This window comes from Mustelus asterias, chromosome 11 (genome assembly GCF_964213995.1).
Source record: "Mustelus asterias chromosome 11, sMusAst1.hap1.1, whole genome shotgun sequence".
NCBI classification, from domain to species: Eukaryota; Metazoa; Chordata; class Chondrichthyes; order Carcharhiniformes; family Triakidae; genus Mustelus; species Mustelus asterias.
This window is the reverse complement of record NC_135811.1, coordinates 71,434,537-71,452,899: the sequence shown is the minus strand read 5'-3', so window position 1 is coordinate 71,452,899 and position 18,363 is coordinate 71,434,537. Positions and strand designations below refer to the sequence as shown.

The 18,363-nt window shown below is 47.5% G+C and overlaps 1 protein-coding gene across 1 annotated transcript in view; it reads right to left on the bottom strand.

Moving 5' to 3' along the window:
• LOC144500582 (voltage-gated inwardly rectifying potassium channel KCNH6-like) overlaps positions 1-18,363 on the bottom strand; it is a 137,056-nt gene that overhangs the window by 72,079 nt on the left and 46,614 nt on the right. Inside the window, exon 4 of the mRNA XM_078223725.1 lies at positions 1,529-1,954. Coding sequence (XP_078079851.1) covers positions 1,529-1,954 — 426 coding nt within the window. The remainder of the gene's footprint in view (positions 1-1,528; positions 1,955-18,363) is intronic.

The window sequence follows — 18,363 nt, the reverse complement described above, 5'->3', positions numbered from 1 at the left end:
TACTTTCTATTGAGAGTAGATTAAGTGCTTGGATCTGGTGCTTTTGTAAGGGTGAGGGGGAGGGTGGGGGGGGGGGGGGGGGACGGGGACGAGGTGGGGGAGGGGGGGGTGCCTGGCGGCCTCTCTGCCCCTGCCAGGATACTCATTGTTTTCTGGTGGGACTGATTACCCACTGCCCCTTGACACTCCCGCCCCCCCCTCCCCACTGCCCCTTAATAACTTGGTCATCATTCAGATGGTGCCAGGTGCTTGAAGGATTCATTGGTAACTCTTCACAGGGAGAGGTGGGGGCAGGAGGCGTGAACAAGCTTTCAATTCACAAGAGAGGAACAGGAGGAGGCCATTCAGCCCCTCAACCCTGTTCCACAATCCTGGAATTCCCTTCCTAATAGCATTGTGGGTGTACCGACACCACAAGGACTGCAGCGGTTCACCATCACCTTCTCAAGGGCAATTAGGGATGGGCTGGTCTTTCCGCTGACACTCACATCCTGTGAGAGAGTTGAAAGGCTGAGTTAATAGGGTGCAGTTTGTCTGCACACTCTCGGCAGCTGCTCAGGGCAGAGAGGCCACTGGGTGTTGTGCTTTGATTAAGAAATTGTCAGGTGTCGGATTCATCTGAAATATGATTCATTTTTAATCAACGGTCTGTCTGTAACTCCTCAACACACTTGGATGTGGGGAAAGCGAGAGAGAGAGAGAGGGAGATTACTGAGAGCGTGGACACAGAGAAGATGTCAGGCACCAGGAGAGAGAAAGAGGAAAGGTGGGTGGATGAAGAGAAGGCAGGAAAAGAGATAGAGGGGTTGAGAGAGACAGAAAGAAAGAGAGAATGGGTAGGACAAGTGGAGAGAGACAGAGTGACAGAGGGTGCACAGAGAAATTCAGACAGGGACGAGAGGCAGAGAAAGCGATAGGTACAGACGCACACTGGAGTATTTGTTTGGTGTCATTTTTCTACACTTTTTTCCCTCACCCATCTCGCCCCTCATGCTGTCCCTCCCTCTCCCCTTGCCTTCATTCTCACACCCCCTCTCAATTTCCCCTCCTCTCTCATCCTCCCTCTCCCCCCATCTCCTCTCGCTTCTCTCTCTCCCTTCCCCCTCACCCTCCCTCTCCCCCCATCCCCTCTCACTTATCTCTTCCCCCTCACTCTCCCTCTCCCCTCCCCCTGTCTCTCCCCTCATCCTCCCACTGCCTCTCCCCTTGCCCAATCTCACCTAGTTCTTCGGGTGTATGTAAGTGTATGTGTCTGTGTATGTATCTATACATCTGCCTAGGTTTGTGTATGTCTTTCTCTGTACATGTCTATGTGAGTGTGTGTCTAATTATGTTTGGTGTGTGTGTGTGTACCTATCTATGTGTCTATGTGAGTGTGTCTGATTGTGTTTGGTGTGTGTACACCTATCTGTATGTTTGCGTGTGCAAGGTGATCTTTGGTCTACTGGTGCACGAGGCTCCATTCTGAAACCTGTATGGGTTTGATTTAGACGGTCATTTTGAAATGATCTTTTTATTTGCCCTTTACCTCATCGGAGCCAGACCTGAAGATGAGAAGGTCAAATGGAATGGCAGCCACAATGTCGATGAGGAACCAGCCCTTGAAGTAATGGATGGCGATCTTGGCTGGGTGGCTGACTACCTCATCATTCTCATTGACGTAGGTGGTGCGGAAGTTGATGATGATGTCAATGATGAACATGATGTCAACGATCAGATCCACAACAGCCAGCGGGTTACACGAGTAGCCACATTCCAGTCGCTTCTCCTCTTCCTGATCGTTTAGCAGGAAGGCAGCAGAATAGGGCGTGAAGATGGCAGTGTGTATGACCAGCAGCAGAATCAGCCAGTCCCACACAGCCTTGAAAGGACTGTAGTGAAGAATAGTCCACTTGTGGATCCGAGGGGCTTGCAGCTTATATTCTGGAAGCACATCAGCTCCAAGCGAGAGGACCTGTCAAAAACACAGAATAAACAAGAAATATTACTGATGGAGACCAGACCAGAACGTTCACAGCTTCCAGCTCCGTTAGATGCTGCGTTGACAAATGCTGGCCAGTTGGAGGGCAACGATTTATGTCACTCATACGTGACCTGCCTCTGATCAGAACAATTTCAAGCCTTATTCTGGAGACATAAGCGCATTAACCCAAACTAACACATCCATGCAATACTGAGGGAGTGCTGCACTGTCAGAGGGTCAGTGCTGAGGGAGTGCCGTACTGTCAGAGGGTCAGTGCTGAGGGAGTGCCGTACTGTCAGAGGGTCAGTGCTGAGGGAGTGCCGCACTGTCAGAGGGTCAGTGCTGAGGGAGTGCCGTACTGTCAGAGGGTCAGTGCTGAGGGAGTGCCGCACTGTCAGAGGGTCAGTGCCGAGGGAGTGCCACACTGTCAGAGGGTCAGTACTGAGGGAGTGCAACACTGTCAGAGGGTCAGTACTGAGGGAGTGCAACACTGTCAGAGGGTCAGTGCCGGGGAAGTGCTGCACAGTCAGAGGGTCAGTGTCGAGGGAGTGCCACACAGTCAGAGGGTCAGTACTGAGAGAGCACCACACTGTCAGAGGATCAGTGCTGAGGGAGTGCTGCACCGTCAGAGGGTCAGTACTGAGGGAGTGCCGCACTGTCAGAGGATCAGTACTGAGGGAGTGCTGCACTGTCAGAGGATCAGTACTGAGGGAGTGCTGCACCGTCAGAGGGTCAGTACTGAGGGAGTGCCGCACTGTCAGAGGGTCAGTAGTGAGGGAGTGCCGCACTGTCAGAGGGTCAATACTGAGGGAGTGCCATACTGTCAGAGCATCAGTACAGAAGGAGTGCTGCACTCTCAGAGGTGCTCTCTTTTGGCTCTCAAATGAACCTAAAATATCCCAGGGCACTAGTTTAATGAAGGAGAGGAGAATGGTTCTACCTGGTGTCCTGATCAATGTTTATCCTTCAATGAACATTATGATGATTGATGATCTAGTCTTTAAAAACTGAGGAATTGAAAATCTCGAGCTCAGATAATAAAGAACAATAAACAGAAGTTTAAAGTTTATTTATCAATCACAAGTAGGCTTACATTCACACTGCAATGAAGTTACTGTGAAAATCCCCTAGTCGCCACACTCCGGCGCCAGTTCAGGTACACTGGGGGAGAATTTAGCACGGCCAATGCATGAACCAGTATGTCTTTTAGACTGTGGGAGGAAACCGGAGCACCTGGAGGAAACCCACATAGACATGGGGAGAATGTGCAGACTCCGCACAGACAGTGACCCAAGCCGGGATTTGAACCCGGGTCCTTGGCACTGTGAGGCAGCAGCGCTAACCACTGTGCCAAATAATGAATTGCCAACTTTCAAGGAGAAAATCACATCACCCCCACAGGTTACAGTCTCGACTCCTGTACTCCCTATACGATAACCAACTCTAATCCCGGAGGTCATGGAACCTCTCACCTTTACCCTCCCCACCTGATCAAACCATTTCAAATACGGCTAATGTTGGAATTTTAAATAGTGAACACTGTTTCTTGAATGCCCCAGGGATATTCCTCCTGGGTTACAGATGGCTGTGTTTAAGGAGTTTCCAGAAAGGTTGGTTTATCCAAACTCCCCCTTCCAGCCTCGGTTTTCCATTATGTTTTGCGATTTTGCAAGGTATTTAAAGAATTCTAGCTCTTGGCTGCTTTAAACATCATAGACATTCTCGTTCCAACCTACCTGTACTTTCCCACCTGTACTTGGTGGTACAGGGGTTAGCAATGCTGCTCATGGCGCCAAGAACCCGGGTTCAATTCATGGCTTGGTCACTGTCTGTATGGAGTTTGCACGTTCCCCCCGTGTCTGCGTGGGTTTCCTCCGGGTGCTCCAGTTTCCTCCCACAATCCAAAGATGTGCAGGTTAGGAGGATTAGCCATGGGGTTATGGGGATAGGGTGGGGAGTCTGGGTAAGATGCTCTGTCAGAGTCAGTGGAAACCCGATGGTCTGAATGGCCTCCTTCTGCACAGTAGGGATTTTATGGTTCATGGGATGTGGGTGTTGCTGGGCAAGGCCAGCTTTTATTGCCCATCCCTAATTACCCTTTTAGTGAGAGACTTGCGAGACCATTTCAGAGGGCATTTAAGAGTGAACCACATTGCCATGGGTCTGGAGTCACATGTAGGCCAGACCAGGTAAAAATGACAGATTTCCTTCCCTGAAGAACATTAGTAAACCAGATTATTTTAAAAAACAACAATCAATGATTGCTTCGTGGCCTATGGTGACTAACTTTCAATTTCAGATTTCAATAATTTAATTTAAATTTCATCAGCTGCCATGGTGGGATTTGAACCTGCGTCACAGAGCATTAGCCCGAATTACTGGTCCAGTGAAGTTAGGACTCTGCCACCATCTCCTGCAGGAACCGTGTGGGCGGCACGGTAGCACAGTGGTTAGCACTGCTGCTTCACAGCTCCATGGGACCTGGGTTCGATTCCCGGTTTGGGTCACTGTCTGTGTGGAGTTTGCACATTCTCCTCGTGTCTGCGTGGGTTTCCTCCGGTTTCCTCCCACAGTCCAGAGATGTACGGGTTAGGTTGATTGGCCATGCTAAAATTGCCCTTAGTGTCCTGGGATGCGTAGGTTAAAGGGATTAGTGGGTAAATATGTAGGGATATGGGGGTAGGACCTGGGTGGGATTGTGGTCGGTGCAGACTCGATGGGCCGAATGGCCTCTTTCTGTGCTGTAGGGATTCTAAGATTCTAAGAACTTTCTCAGCTTCTAATCAAAGCAGCAACATAGGAACAGGAGGAGGCCATTCGGCCCCTTGAGCCTGTTTTGTCAATTAAATCATGACTGATTTGCACCTTAACTCCATCTACTCACCTTGGATCCAGATCTCGCAAGAAACTACAAAGGGTTGTAAGTGTAGCCCAGCCCATCACACAAACCCGCCTCCTATCCATCAACTCCATCTACTCTTCCTGCTGCCTCGGAAAAACAGCCAGCATAATCAAGGATCCCATGCACCCCAGACATACTTTCATCCACCTTCTTCCGTCGGGAAAAAGATTCAAAAGTCTGAGACCAAAAGGGAAAACGCTGGAAAATCTCAGCAAGTCTGGCAGCATCTGTAAGGAGAGAAAAGAGCTGATGTTTCGAGTCCAGATGACTCTTTGTCAAAGCTTGATCTTCCAGCATTTTCTCTTTTAGTTTCAGATTCCAGCATCCACAGTAATTGGCTTTTATTTTTTTTAACAAAAGTCTGAGGACACGTACCAACCGACTCAAGAACAGCTTCTTACCTGCTGGCATCAAATTTTTGAATGGACCTACCTCTCATTAAGTTGATCTTTCTCTACACCCTAGCTATGACTGTAACACTACATTCTGCACTCTCACCTTTCCTTCTTCCCTATATACTCTATGAACAGTATGCTCTGTCTGTATAGCGCGCAAGAAACAATACTTTTCACTGTATTCCCAATACATGTGACAATAGTAAATCAAATCAAATATTCTCATCTAACAACAATCCATTAATCTTGGCTTTGAGATTTTCAATTGCCACCTCAGTGCTAACAGGCTTTTGAAAGAGAGTTTCAGATTTCTACCATCCTTTGTGTGAAGGAGGAGATCACGATAAAGTGGTTAAATCGAATAAAAGTTTAATTAAGAGATTTAATTTCCCCCTCACTGCACTCTCGCAACATCAAGCCATAAATTTTAAGGAGTGACAAAATGAAATGATTATTTCTTCTCAATCTCTGGAATAAATCTTTTAAATTATTCTTGTTTTTCAATTTATTGTACAAATGTATTTTTTATAAGTCTGGCTCTGTGTTTGTAATGAATGTCAAGAATTCAGTGCTCCAGTCCTGCTGTAATACCTTCAGTTCAGTCATGTTTTAGAAAGAGAAGGGTTATTTTCCAGAATTTCATGTCCACCAGATCTCTCCCCACATGGAGTGGGGGATAAGCAGAGCCCATAAACCTCTCCCTCTGGGGGGTGGGGGAGAAGCAAGGCCCAGGCCTCTCCCTCTAGGGAGTGGGGGGGAAACGCACGAACCAGTGATCTGGGGCCTGATTTTACCATTTTGAGTCTAAGTGCCGAATCTGGGCGTCAAATAGATCCGCGGCTGGAATCCTCTTTCCAGCGCGCCCATACGCTTTTTGCCGGCTCCGGTCCGATTCGTGCTGTGGGTGGGGCTTAGCGCTGCTGGAACGATCGGAGCTCTGAACTGCGCATGCGCAGTTTGAAAAAAAATCTGAAGCAGCGCGCCCGGGCGGGGAGAAAAAAGCAGAGAGAGCGGCTCTCTGACCCAGATCATCTGCGGGGGGGGGGGGGGGGGAGAGAGGGGGCGGGACCCAGATCACTCTCTGGGGAGGGGGGGGGGGGGTGGAAGGAGGAGGGCGGGGGGCGGAAGGAGGAGGGTGGGGGGCGGGACCCAGATCACCCTCTGGGGGGTGGGGGCGGGGGAGGAGGAGAGGGGGTGTGACGGGTCCATCTGGCTCACCAAATCAGTTACAATACTGCATTCAGCATCTACTGAACCATCTTGGATACAAAGGATAATGGCATTAGGGTTCTGCATGTAAGCCTTGCTTATGCTAAAAATTATATCCCTGGTGTCGGCAGCCATTCCTGGTGTTCCAGTACTGATCGCACCAGGAAGATCGACCAGTACCATTCATTATCCTTTGTATTCAAGATGGTTCAGTAGATGCTGAACGCAGTATTGTAACTGACTTGGTGAGCCAGATGGACCCACAAGGCAGAAGGACCATCTTTGTGTTGACCAAAGTGGATCTAGCTGAGGAACATACAGCTGATCTTGATAACGGAAGGATGGTGGAGGGAGACCAGCGATCGAGGTAGGTTGGGGGTGTGCTCTGCCGAGGGGGGCCTGCCTCCCAGCGGGGTCTGATCCCGGCGGGGGGTGGGGGGGCTGCCTCCCAGGGGGGTCTGATCCGGCGGGGGGGGGGGGGGGGGGGGGGGGGGGAGGTCCGCGAAGGCTGGTCGAGGAGGATGGTGACTTCACAAGGGCAGAGAGGGCTTCGGAGGTTCCCCTGCAGAACAGAAATCCACTTCAGACTTTTATTCTGCAGGTCGCTAAAAGCGCGGATCCGGAACGGGCCAGAAGACGGTAAAGTGGGATTTGGCGGTAGGGTTGGGCACGTGGATCATTAAGTCGATTTAAATGCACGCTAATGTATTTAAATCGTCGGGCCGCCCGATTCGGGCACGGGTCTGGTCCGCGCCCGAATCGGGTGTCGGTAAAGCTGCAATCTGCTCGGAATCGGGTGCAGATCGCGGTATATGCCCGATGCCCAACTTTACCGCGATTTCGTGCCTGAAAATGGGCACGAAGTTTTGGTAAAATCGGGCCCCTCGTGTCTCTCACATGTCCAAGCACTCAAAGTGCTACATAGTACAGAAAATGAAAGGGGATTGGTTTTGGTCAACAGAGGCAGAAAATGCTGGAGCAACTCAGCAGGTCTGACAGCATCTGTGGAGAGGGGATAGAGCCAATGTTAACTCTGTTCTCTCTCCACAGATACTGTCAGACCTGCTGAGATTTTCCAGCGTTTTCGCAGTATTTTCCGCAGTATTTTGCCTTTATCTTGGTCAATGTCCCGCACTTTATATTAGCTCCATCATATCCCCCAAACTGTTCCCATCCACTGCCTAAAGAAGGAGTAACTGACCGCTTATCTCACTGCTGCCTGAGGGGTCTTGCTGTGTACAAAATGGTTATTAGATTCGATTGCAACGCCCATTCACAGGCGTGCTTACCAGCTGGAACCATGGGCTTGCGATTGGGAGTGGGAATCCTTCCCTCCCACTCCTGGATCAGAAGAAGACTGAGTATAAAGAGGAGGCTTTGAGCTCACAAATCTGCACTGGGAAAGCAACCTGAGAGAGTCAGCTTGGGCCATAAGAAGCACATCGCAGCAACAGAGCAACTTAAATATAGCAGTGTGAAAACAATGTTAGAACAGTGAAATCAACGGGCAAAACATTGAGCCAAGACCAGAAACTAACACTTACTAATGATCATAAACATCCAGAATGCTCAAATTTAAACTCCCTGACAAGCTGCAAAAGTGAGAAAATGTCCACATCTTAACCCTATCGTAACAAGAAGAATATTGGCCCTTAAACAATCCCGAGCAGAGAGAGAGAGGTGTCCCGCCCCACAGGATGGAGTGGGACAGATAGGTGAGGTTGAATAACTGGAGCTTGTCCAGGGGTAGGAACGGCAGCCACCTGTACCAGTCCCTGTCCCAGGGCTGAGGGGCGATTGGTGAGCGGCATTTGGAGTTGATGTCTTGTCAGGGCCAGTGTGATTGGGGAGAATTGGATGATCAGACACTGGCAGTGCGATGCTGCAGGTCAGGTCAGCCCGAAAACTGGCCCACGCATAGAAAGGTCAGAACAGATATGGTGGCACAGTTGAGAAAAGCTGGGAACGAGGGCTGGATCTGGGAGCGGAGATATAGGAAAAATAAGATTACTGGCCTCTCCTTCAACTTATTTAAAGGGATTAATTGATCCATAGAGTCCACAGGGCTGATGCTGAGAGTTTGGATAGCGGTGTTTCTGGGGTGCCATTAAGACTCTTGTGAGCAACTGGTGAGAAAGTGCCATAGGAATATGCCATTCTGGTGAAGACCTTGCCATGGAATCTGTGTTGACTGTGATCTGCTGTTGGATAAGAATTGGTGGCTCTATCCTTGAAGGAAAGGAACTGGAATTCTAACTGAGGAGGTTTATAGCTTTGACAGACTTTGTGTTTGAAATCAGTGGCACATATATTAAGTAGACTCCGAGTAAACTTGTGAGATCTATCTTTGTTGTATCCACTGCTTAATGTTTAAGGTTTATATTGATCTGTCTGTTAATTTGTTATGGTTATGTTGATTTTGGTTTGATTGTTAAAGTAAAAGTTATCAAAAGGAAGTTAGATAAAGGAGAACCAGTGGATGTGATTTCTTTAGATTTCCAGAAGGCCTTTGACAAGGTGTTGCATAGGAGACTGTTAAATAAGTTAAGTGCCCATGGTGTTAAGGGTAAGATCCTGGCACGGATAGAGGATTGGCTGACTGACAGAAGGCAGAGAGTGGGGATAAAGGGGTGTTTCTCAGGATGGCAGCCGGTGACTAGTGGTGTGCCCCAAGGGTCAGTGCTGGGACCACAACTTTTCACAATATACATTAACGATTTGGAGGAAGGAACTGAAGGCACTGTTGCTAAGTTTGCAGATGATACAAGGATATGTGGAGAGACAGGTAGTATTGAGGAAGCAGGGGGGCTGCAGAAGGACTTGGACAGGTTAGGAGAGTGGGCAAAGAAGTGGCAGATGGAATACAATGTGGAAAAGTGTGAGCTTATGCACTTTGGAAGCAGGAATGGAGGCATAGACTATTTTCTAAATGGGAAATGCTAAGAAAATCAGAAACACAAAGGGAATTGGGAGTTATTGTTCAAGATTCTCTTAAGGTTAACGGGCAGGTTCAGTCAGCAGTTAGGAAGGCAAATGCAATGTTAGCATTCATGTCGAGAGGGCTAGAATACAAGAGCAGGGATCTATTTCTGAGGCTGTATGTGGCTCTGGTCAGACCCCATTTGGAGTATTGGAGCAGTTTTGGGCCCCATATCTAAGGAATCTGGGAAATTCCTCTCCGACCCCCTGAGGCGATCGAAACGAGTCCAGGAGATCACAATGGCCCCGATCGGAAAATGCTTCCCAACCCTAGTCATTTCCACTTCCACGAACACCATATGAATTCCCTGCCCCCGAGACAGGTTCCCAACTATCCGCAGTCTCACTCTGTACTGGCACCAGCAAGATGATCGTAGAATGAAGCCTTGAAACGAGAAACCAGGAACAATTAGCCCGCGCCGCTCCCTGGTCCAAACTAGACCACTCTTTTGTATCCCTCCATTCCCACTCCGTTCATATAGCTGTCTAGATAAGTCTTAAACGTTCCCAGTGTGTCCGCCTCCACCACCTTGCCCGGCAACACATTCCAGGCCCCCACGACCCTCTGTGTGAAATATGTCCTTCTGATATCTGTGTTAAACCTCCCCCCCTTCACCTTGAACCTATGACCCCTCGTGAACGTCACCACCGACCCGGGGAAAAGCTTCCCACCGTTCACCCTATCTATGCCTTTCATAATTTTATACACCTCTATTAAGTCTCCCCTCATCCTCCGTCTTTCCAAGGAGAACAACCCCAGTTTCCCCAATCTCTCCTCATAACCAAGCCCCTCCATACCAGGCAACATCCTGGTAAACCTCCTCTGTACTCTCTCCAAAGCCTCCACGTCCTTCTGGTAGTGTGGCGACCAGAACTGGACGCAGTATTCCAAATGCGGCCGAACCAACGTTCTATACATCTGCAACATCAGACCCCAACTTTTATACTCTATGCCCCGTCCTATAAAGGCAAGCATGCCATATGCCTTCTTCACCACCTTCTCCACCTGTGACGTCACCTTCAAAGATCTGTGGACTTGCACACCCAGGTCCCTCTGCGTCTCTACACCCTTTATGGTTCTTCCATTTATCGTGTAGCTCCTCCCTACATTATTCCCACCAAAATGCATCACTTCGCATTTATCAGGATTGAACTCCATCTGCCATTTCCTTGCCCAAATTTCCAGCCTATCTATATCCTTCTGTAGCCTCTGACAATGTTCCTCACTATCTGCAAGTCCTGCCAGTTTTGTGTCGTCCGCAAACTTACTGATCACCCCAGTTACTCCTTCTTCCAGATCATTTATATAAATCACAAACAGCAGAGGTCCCAATACAGAGCCCTGTGGTACACCACTAGTCACAGGCCTCCAGCCGGAAAAAGACCCTTCCACTACCACCCTCTGTCTTCTATGACCAAGCCAGTTCTCCACCCATCTAGCCACCTCCCCCTTTATCCCATGGGATCCAACCTTTTTCACTAGCCTACCATGAGGGACTTTGTCAAACGCTTTACTAAAGTCCATATAGACAACATCCACGGCCCTTCCTTCGTCAACCATTTTGGTCACTTCTTCAAAAAACACCACCAGGTTCGTGAGGCATGACCTCCCTCTCACAAAACCATGTTGACTATCGTTAATGAGTTTATTCCTTTCTAAATGCGCATACATCCTATCTTTAAGAATCTTCTCCAACAACTTCCCCACCACGGACGTCAAGCTCACCGGCCTATAATTACCCGGGTTATCCTTCCTACCCTTCTTAAATAACGGGACCACATTAGCTATCCTCCAATCCTCTGGGACCTCACCTGTGTCCAGTGACGAGACAAAGATTTGCGTCAGAGGCCCAACGATTTCACCTCTCGTCTCCCTGAGCAGCCTTGGATAGATTCCATCAGGCCCTGGGGATTTGTCAGTCTTTATATTCTCTAACAAACCTAACACTTCCTCCTTTTTTTTTTCCCCATATTGGCCCTGGGGTTTTTCACTCTGGGTTTTCGCCTCTCCCTGGAGATCACATGGTCTGGAATGGGGGGGTGGGGGTAAGTTAATAGGTTGTAATGAACAAAGCATCATAGCTGTGAGGGACAGCTCGGTGGATAGGATATTGGTATGTAGATAGGCTGGAAAATTGGGCGGGGATCCTGGATTCAGGATTCAATCCTGGACCGGGGAGCGGCGCGGGCTTGGAGGGCCGAAGGGCCTGTTCCTGTGCTGTATTGTTCTTTGTTCTTGAAGGATGTGCTGGCCTTGGAAAGGGTCCAGAAGAGGTTCACAAGAATGATCTCTGGAATGAAGAGCTTGTTGTATGAGGAACGGTTGAGGACTCTGAGTCTGTACTCGTTGGAGTTTAGAAGGATGAGGGGGGATCTTATTGAAACTTATAGGATACTGCGAGGCCTGGATAGAGTGGACGTTGAGAGGATGTTTCCTCTAGTAGGAAAAACTAGAACCAGAGAGCACAACCTCAGGCTAAAGGGACGATCCTTTAAAACAGAGACTGAGGAGGAATTTGTTTAGCCACAGAGTGGTGAATCTGTGGAACTCTTTGCCACCGAAGCTTGTGGAGGCCAGGTCATTGAGTGTCTTTAAGACAGAGATAGATAGGTTCTTGATTAATAAGGGGATCAGGGGTTATGGGGAAAAGGCAGGAGAATGGGGATGAAAAAAATATCAGTCTTGATTAAATGGTGGAGCAGACTCGATGGGCCGAGTGGCCTAATTCTGCTCCTATGTCTTATGGTAAAAGATGGAATTTTGTCCATTGGTTTCTCCGCTTGGGTCATTTGGTAAATTTGCTTCTTTTGGTCTGTTGGTCTCCATGGGGATCATAATAACCTTCATGTCTTAACCGTCTCCGAACTGTGAGAATGTTTTGACCATAATCATCTCTTAACAGGGAGATCGGCAGCTTAACCACGTCCTGACAGGGTCTGAACCCAATGTCAGCTGTTAGCTCTTTGAGAGTTAATGAAAATCCAAGTTCAACAAAAACAAAATTAGGTGGAGATAGAGGAGCTCAGACCAGAACAATTTTGTATCACGGGAGCGATATATTTTCAAAATTAAACTGCAAAGTTCACCTTGTTCATGTTCCCAGCTGTTTATTTGTGATTATTTTAGATTCTCCAGTGGCCACGCGACTGAAATATTCCTAAGGTGCCAGTCTGTTCACTTCTTCCTCTTCCGAGGTTTAGCTGTGCCGGTACAGTTAGTAACACTGAATCCCTACAGTGCAAAAGGAGGCCATTTGGCCCATTTAGTCTGCAGCAACTCTCAGAAAGAGAATGTTACCCAGGCCCTGCCCATGCCCTATCCCCATAACCCCACACATTTACCATGGTTAATTCATCTAACCTGCATATCTTTGGACATTTCATGGGCAATTTAGCATAGCCAAGCCAGCTACCTGTCGAAATCAGGTGGTCATGCTTGCCTGGGACAAGACAGGTTTGGAATATTGGCATCTGAACAGTAGCTGGTGGCCTTTCAGTTTTAGTCTGTGTGTCTATCCTCTTGTCTGGAAGGTCTCAGTCATTCTGATGCAGGCTGTACGGGCTCCAGCAGCACTGGTGTTGGAGACACCTTCTGCTTCAGTTTGCGGTCAGCTGAGTAGAATAGCCAATGTTTGTCACGTAACTTAGCTCAGTGGGTAGCACTCTCATCACTGAGACATCAGTTCAAGGGCCGTACAGTCCAGGCTGACACTCGTAGCGCAGTACTGAGGGAGTGCTGTACTGTATGAGGTGCTGGCTTTTTGGGGAGAGGTTAAACCGATACCTTGTCTATCCTCTGGGGTGGGAGTGAAAGATTCCAGGAAACCATTTGAATTCCAGACTTTGGTGAACAGTCAGGAGTCTGCACAATATAAATGTGCATAGATCCACGATTGGAGAGGGACCAAGGCATCACCACAGGCCTCCCTGTCCAGAAAGTACTCTAGTTTGGCACGGTAGCACAGTGGTTAGCACTGTTGCTTCACAGCTCCAGGGACCTGGGTTCGAATCCCGGCTTGGGTCACTGTCTGTGTGGAGTTTGCACATTCTCCTCGTGTCTGCGTGGGTTTCCTCTGGGTGCTCCGGTTTCCTCCCACAGTCCAAAGATGTGCGGGTTAGGTCGATTGGCCATGCTAAAATTGCCCTTAATGTCCTGAGACGCGTAGGTTAGAGGGATTAGTGGGTAAATATGTAGGGATATGGGGGAGGGCCTGGGTGGGATTGTGGTCGGTGCAGACTCGATGGGCCGAATGGCCTCTTTCTGTACTGTAGGATTACTATGATTTCTAGTTTAACTACAGGAATGTTCATAGCTTTATTAGTGAGGATTTCGGCAATCCTAATGTCCCTCAGGGAGCCTTTAGACACATCCAGCTATTAACAACCTCTGCCTGTATAGGCGGATGAGTCTTAAAGGAGTGTCCAAAGTTGTAAGTCTCGACGGTGGCTATTCAACCATGAAGAGCATCACAGGCAAGCCTGACCTTTCCCTTAACCCACCATCCACACACTCAATTTCTATCAATGACAGTGAATGGGCCTGTGAACCATGGCTGCGTCCTTTACCAATGTCCTCACCCAGAGATGTTGATGCCACTGCCGAACTGACTGTGATTGGCCAAATCAGCACCAGACAACCAGGCCAGCTCCCTGAGGCTGAGTGGGATCAAACAGCTCGATGGAAAGGACAGGCTGGATCAACAAGAATTACCCAAAAGGAGGTTCAAAGTTTGGCCGGGAGCCACAATGGAAAATGAGATTGAATTGTGAGGAACATACATGGATGAATGGATGGCAAATTAAAACTGCCTGGAATGGCTTCATAATCCTGAGGGGCAGAGGGTATGGGGTGGGAAGCTTTTAGTGATGATGTTCCAGCCACTCGGAGACTGGGTCAGGTTTGATGGCCTCTTCCTGCCCATCAGTGATCTATGTTTATATTAAATTGAATGTGTCAGGTTTCTATAAATATATCAGCAGCAAGGAGGTGCTGAAGCAAACAGTGTGACGTCTGAACTAAACCAAGGATGGCCACACATGGATAATGAGATCTGAGAAATCCATGACCTCTAACAACTAGAAAGACAAGGACAGCAGATATATGGGAACACCACCACCTACACATTCCCCTCCGAGTCACTCACTGTCCGGAAATATATCACAGTTCCTTCACTGTCACTGGGTCAAAATTCTGGAACTCTCTCCCTAACAGCACTGTGGGTGCACCTACACCACTGGGACTCCAGCGGCTCAAGAAGGCAGCTCACCATCACCTTCTCGAGGGCAATTAGGGATGGGTAATAAATGCTGGGCCGAGCCAGTCACACCCAAATTCTCAAACACCAACATTGTAACAAGGTTCTTATTATGATTATCTAGGATTGCAACGGGATCTTGATCAGTTGGGCCAGTGGGCCGATAAATGGCAGATGGAGTTTATGGAGGTGAAGAATTTTGGTAGATTGAACCAGGGCAGGACTTACTCAGTTAATGGTAGGACATTGGGGAGAGTTAGAGAACAGAGAGATTTACAGGTTCATAGTTCCTTGAAAGTGGAGTCAGAGGTGGACAGGGTGGTGAAGAAGGCATTCGGCATGCTTGGTTTCATTGGTTAGAACATTGAATACAGGAGTTGGGACGTCTTGTTGAAGTTGTACAAGACATTGGTAAGGCCACACTTGGAATATTGTGTACATTTCTGGTCACCCTATTATAGAAAGGATATTATTAAACTAGAAAGTGTGCAGAAAAGATTTACTAGGATGCTACCGGGACTTGATGGTTTGAGTTATAAGGAGAGCCTGGATAGACTGGGACTTTTTCCCTGGAGCGTAGGAGACTTAGGGGTGTTCTTATAGAGGTCTATAAAATAATGAGGGGCATCGATCAGTTAGATATTCAACATCTTTTCCCAAAAATATGGAAATCTAAAACTAGAGGGGCATAGGTTTAAGGTGAGAGGGGAGAGATACAAAAGTGTCCAGAAGGGCAATTTTTTCACATAGAGGGTGGTGAGTGTCTGGAACAAGCTGCCAGAGGTAGTAGTAGAGGCGGGTACAATTTTGTCTTTTAAAAAGCATTTACAGTTACATGGGCATGATTGGTATAGAGGGATATGGGCCAAATGCGGGCAAATGGGACAAAGCTTAGTGTTAAAAACTGGGCAGCATGGACAAGTTGGGCTGAAGGGTCTGTTTTCATGCTGTAAACTTCTCTGACTCTAAGTCAAGTATCTCCTCTCCTCAGGCAATGATTGGGTTACCCTGAGGAGGATCTGAGAAGCAAATCTGAAAATCAAGAGGCATTGGCAATAAAGAGGAACTAAAACAGCCAATGGCACAGCAGTCACGACACTGGCTCCAGCGGTTACAGGTTTAAATCACCACCGCACCCCGCCACTCTTCCCCCAATTTGTGTGGTTAGGCTCAGAGTTAATACAGCCAAATGGGAGTATGGGACACTGAAATTGGACTCATTTTCCCCTGAGCCATGGAAAGTACAGAAACACGGCAGAGTTCCTGACGCTGATCTGGAGGGAGGGGCAGGATGTTCTCCCTGGTCTGTTGGTCAATATTGTGCCCTCATTCAGCATCTAAGCGTAGATATTTTTATTCTTTCGTGGGAGGTGGGTGTTGTTGGCAAGGCCAGCACTTGTTGCTGATCCTTAACTGTCTTTGAGAAGGTGCTGGCGAGCTGCCTTCTTGAACCGCTGCAGTCCACCTGATGTAGGTACAAGAGCCAGTGCTCCCTTAGTAACAAAGAAGAGTACAGCACAGGAACAGGCCCTTCGGCCCACCAAGCCTGCGCCGATCACATTGTCTTATCTAGACCAACCGCCTGTATCCCTCTATTCCCCATCTGTTCATGTGTCTATCCAGTTAAGTCTTAAATGTCACTAACATATCTGCCTCAACCGCCTCACTTGGCCGTGCATTCCAGGCCCCCACCACCCTCTGTGTAAAAATCTTCCCCTGCACACCTCCACTGAATGCCCCCTCATCATGAATTTGTGCCTCGTGATAATTGTCATTTCTGCCCTGGGAAAAAGCTTCCAACTGTTTACCCTATCTATACCCCTCATAATTTTATAAACTTCTAACACAGTGGAGTGTCAGCCCGGACCAAGCTCAAATCCAAGAAATGGGGCTTGAACCCACAACTTGCTGACGCAGAGGTTAAGAGTGCTGATCACACAGTCGCAGCTGGTGCTCATTATCCTGACAACAGTAGAACAATAAAGGACACAGACAATGGCACGAGGATGGCAAGAAAGGAAAGAAAGAGTCATGACTTATTTATTCAGAGCAATGGAGCAGCTGATGAACTGCAATGCAATCCAATTCAAACACTGTCATTCAAGGTAAGAGAGGAGATGTAGAAAGGACAAACAATTATTGGAGGCTGTATTGTTAGAATTAACAAATAGGAGACAAAACTGTATGAGGAGTTATTCTTGATAGCACAAATGATTTGGGAGAATGTATTAATTCCAAGATTAGAGAGATGTGTAACGAGCAAAATTGCGTTAACAGCCTGTTATTTTCATGTAGATTGGAAAGTGTTGCTCAAATCAGGAAGATAGTGAATTCTTCGAGTCCATTCAAGAGTTATGGAGCAGTATGTTCTAGACCAGCGGTCTCTAAACTTTTCAGTACGAGGGCCACATCGTATATTTTACACATATTCGCAGGCCAAAGAAAAAAATTAGTTTTATAAATGAATGAATATTTCAAGTTGCTGTGGGCCGGATGTGACCCGCGGGCCATAGTTTGGAGACCCTTGTTCTAGACCCATCCAGGCAGCAGATGAAACCAGACTGAGTGATGAGTACCTAACCAGGTTTAGTTCATGATTTAACGGTGAAGGAACATTTAACTAATAGTGAATTCAACGTTGTGTTTGAAAAGGAGAACCTTAACACGGTTAAAATGATTCTAGATTTTGGTACAGTTAACTTCAATAGGATGAGACTGGGACTGATGCCAGAAAATCAGCTAAACTTGTTGTCAGGTGAAACAGTGGGAGGTTCAGAAACAAATTGAGTGAAATTCACCACCAGGATATAGCCCTGGAGGGGAAAGAATTCTACTTACCAATTAAAGCAGCCCCGGCCAATAAGAGATGAAATAAAACTAAAAACAAATGTAAAACAAAAGTAGTGTCAGTCACTGGGGATTGACTGAGATATAAATAACAGTGAGAAGGCAAAGGAGATGGAGCAGCAAAAAGGATAACTAAAAAAACCCAAGATTAATTCTAACGCCATTATGATAGATGGAAAAGGGTGGCCAAGGATAACGTGGACCGTCTGAAAACAGAGGGGAGGGAGGGTGGATGCTGCAGATGAAAATAAGGAAATGGCAGACTTGTTGAGAAGTTGTGCCGGTTTGCATGGTGGTGGAAGAGAATGGCATATCCCTGACATTCCTGGGAGATGAATCAAGAGCTGAAACACAAGTCAGGCCAATGTATAGAAGAGAACAACGTTAAGATCAATACTGGGATATGGTGGTGGAATGATACAGTGGCTTGTCTTTTACCTTCAGCAAGTTTATTCTTCATACAGCTCAGTAGAGTTACAAACAGTCCCAGCTGTTCCAGCTGTGTCAATTTATACTCTTTTGGAAGTTGAGCCATCACCCGTCTTTAATGATGCAATTAGCTTAACAATTAGCTTAACATGATACATTGGCAAAGGACATTAGAAAGATAATGCTACTTAAGAATGCCAAATCCCCAGGACTTGGTGGTTTGCATCCCAGGAGATTAAGAGAGTTAGGTGGGGAAATAATCGATGTTTTAGCATAATCATCAAAGCTCCCTTAATTATTAAGATTAGATTGGAAAATTGGAACTAGGTGAGTTGATCTTGCAGAGGGCTGGCATGGACACGTTGGGTTGAACTTATTCGGTGT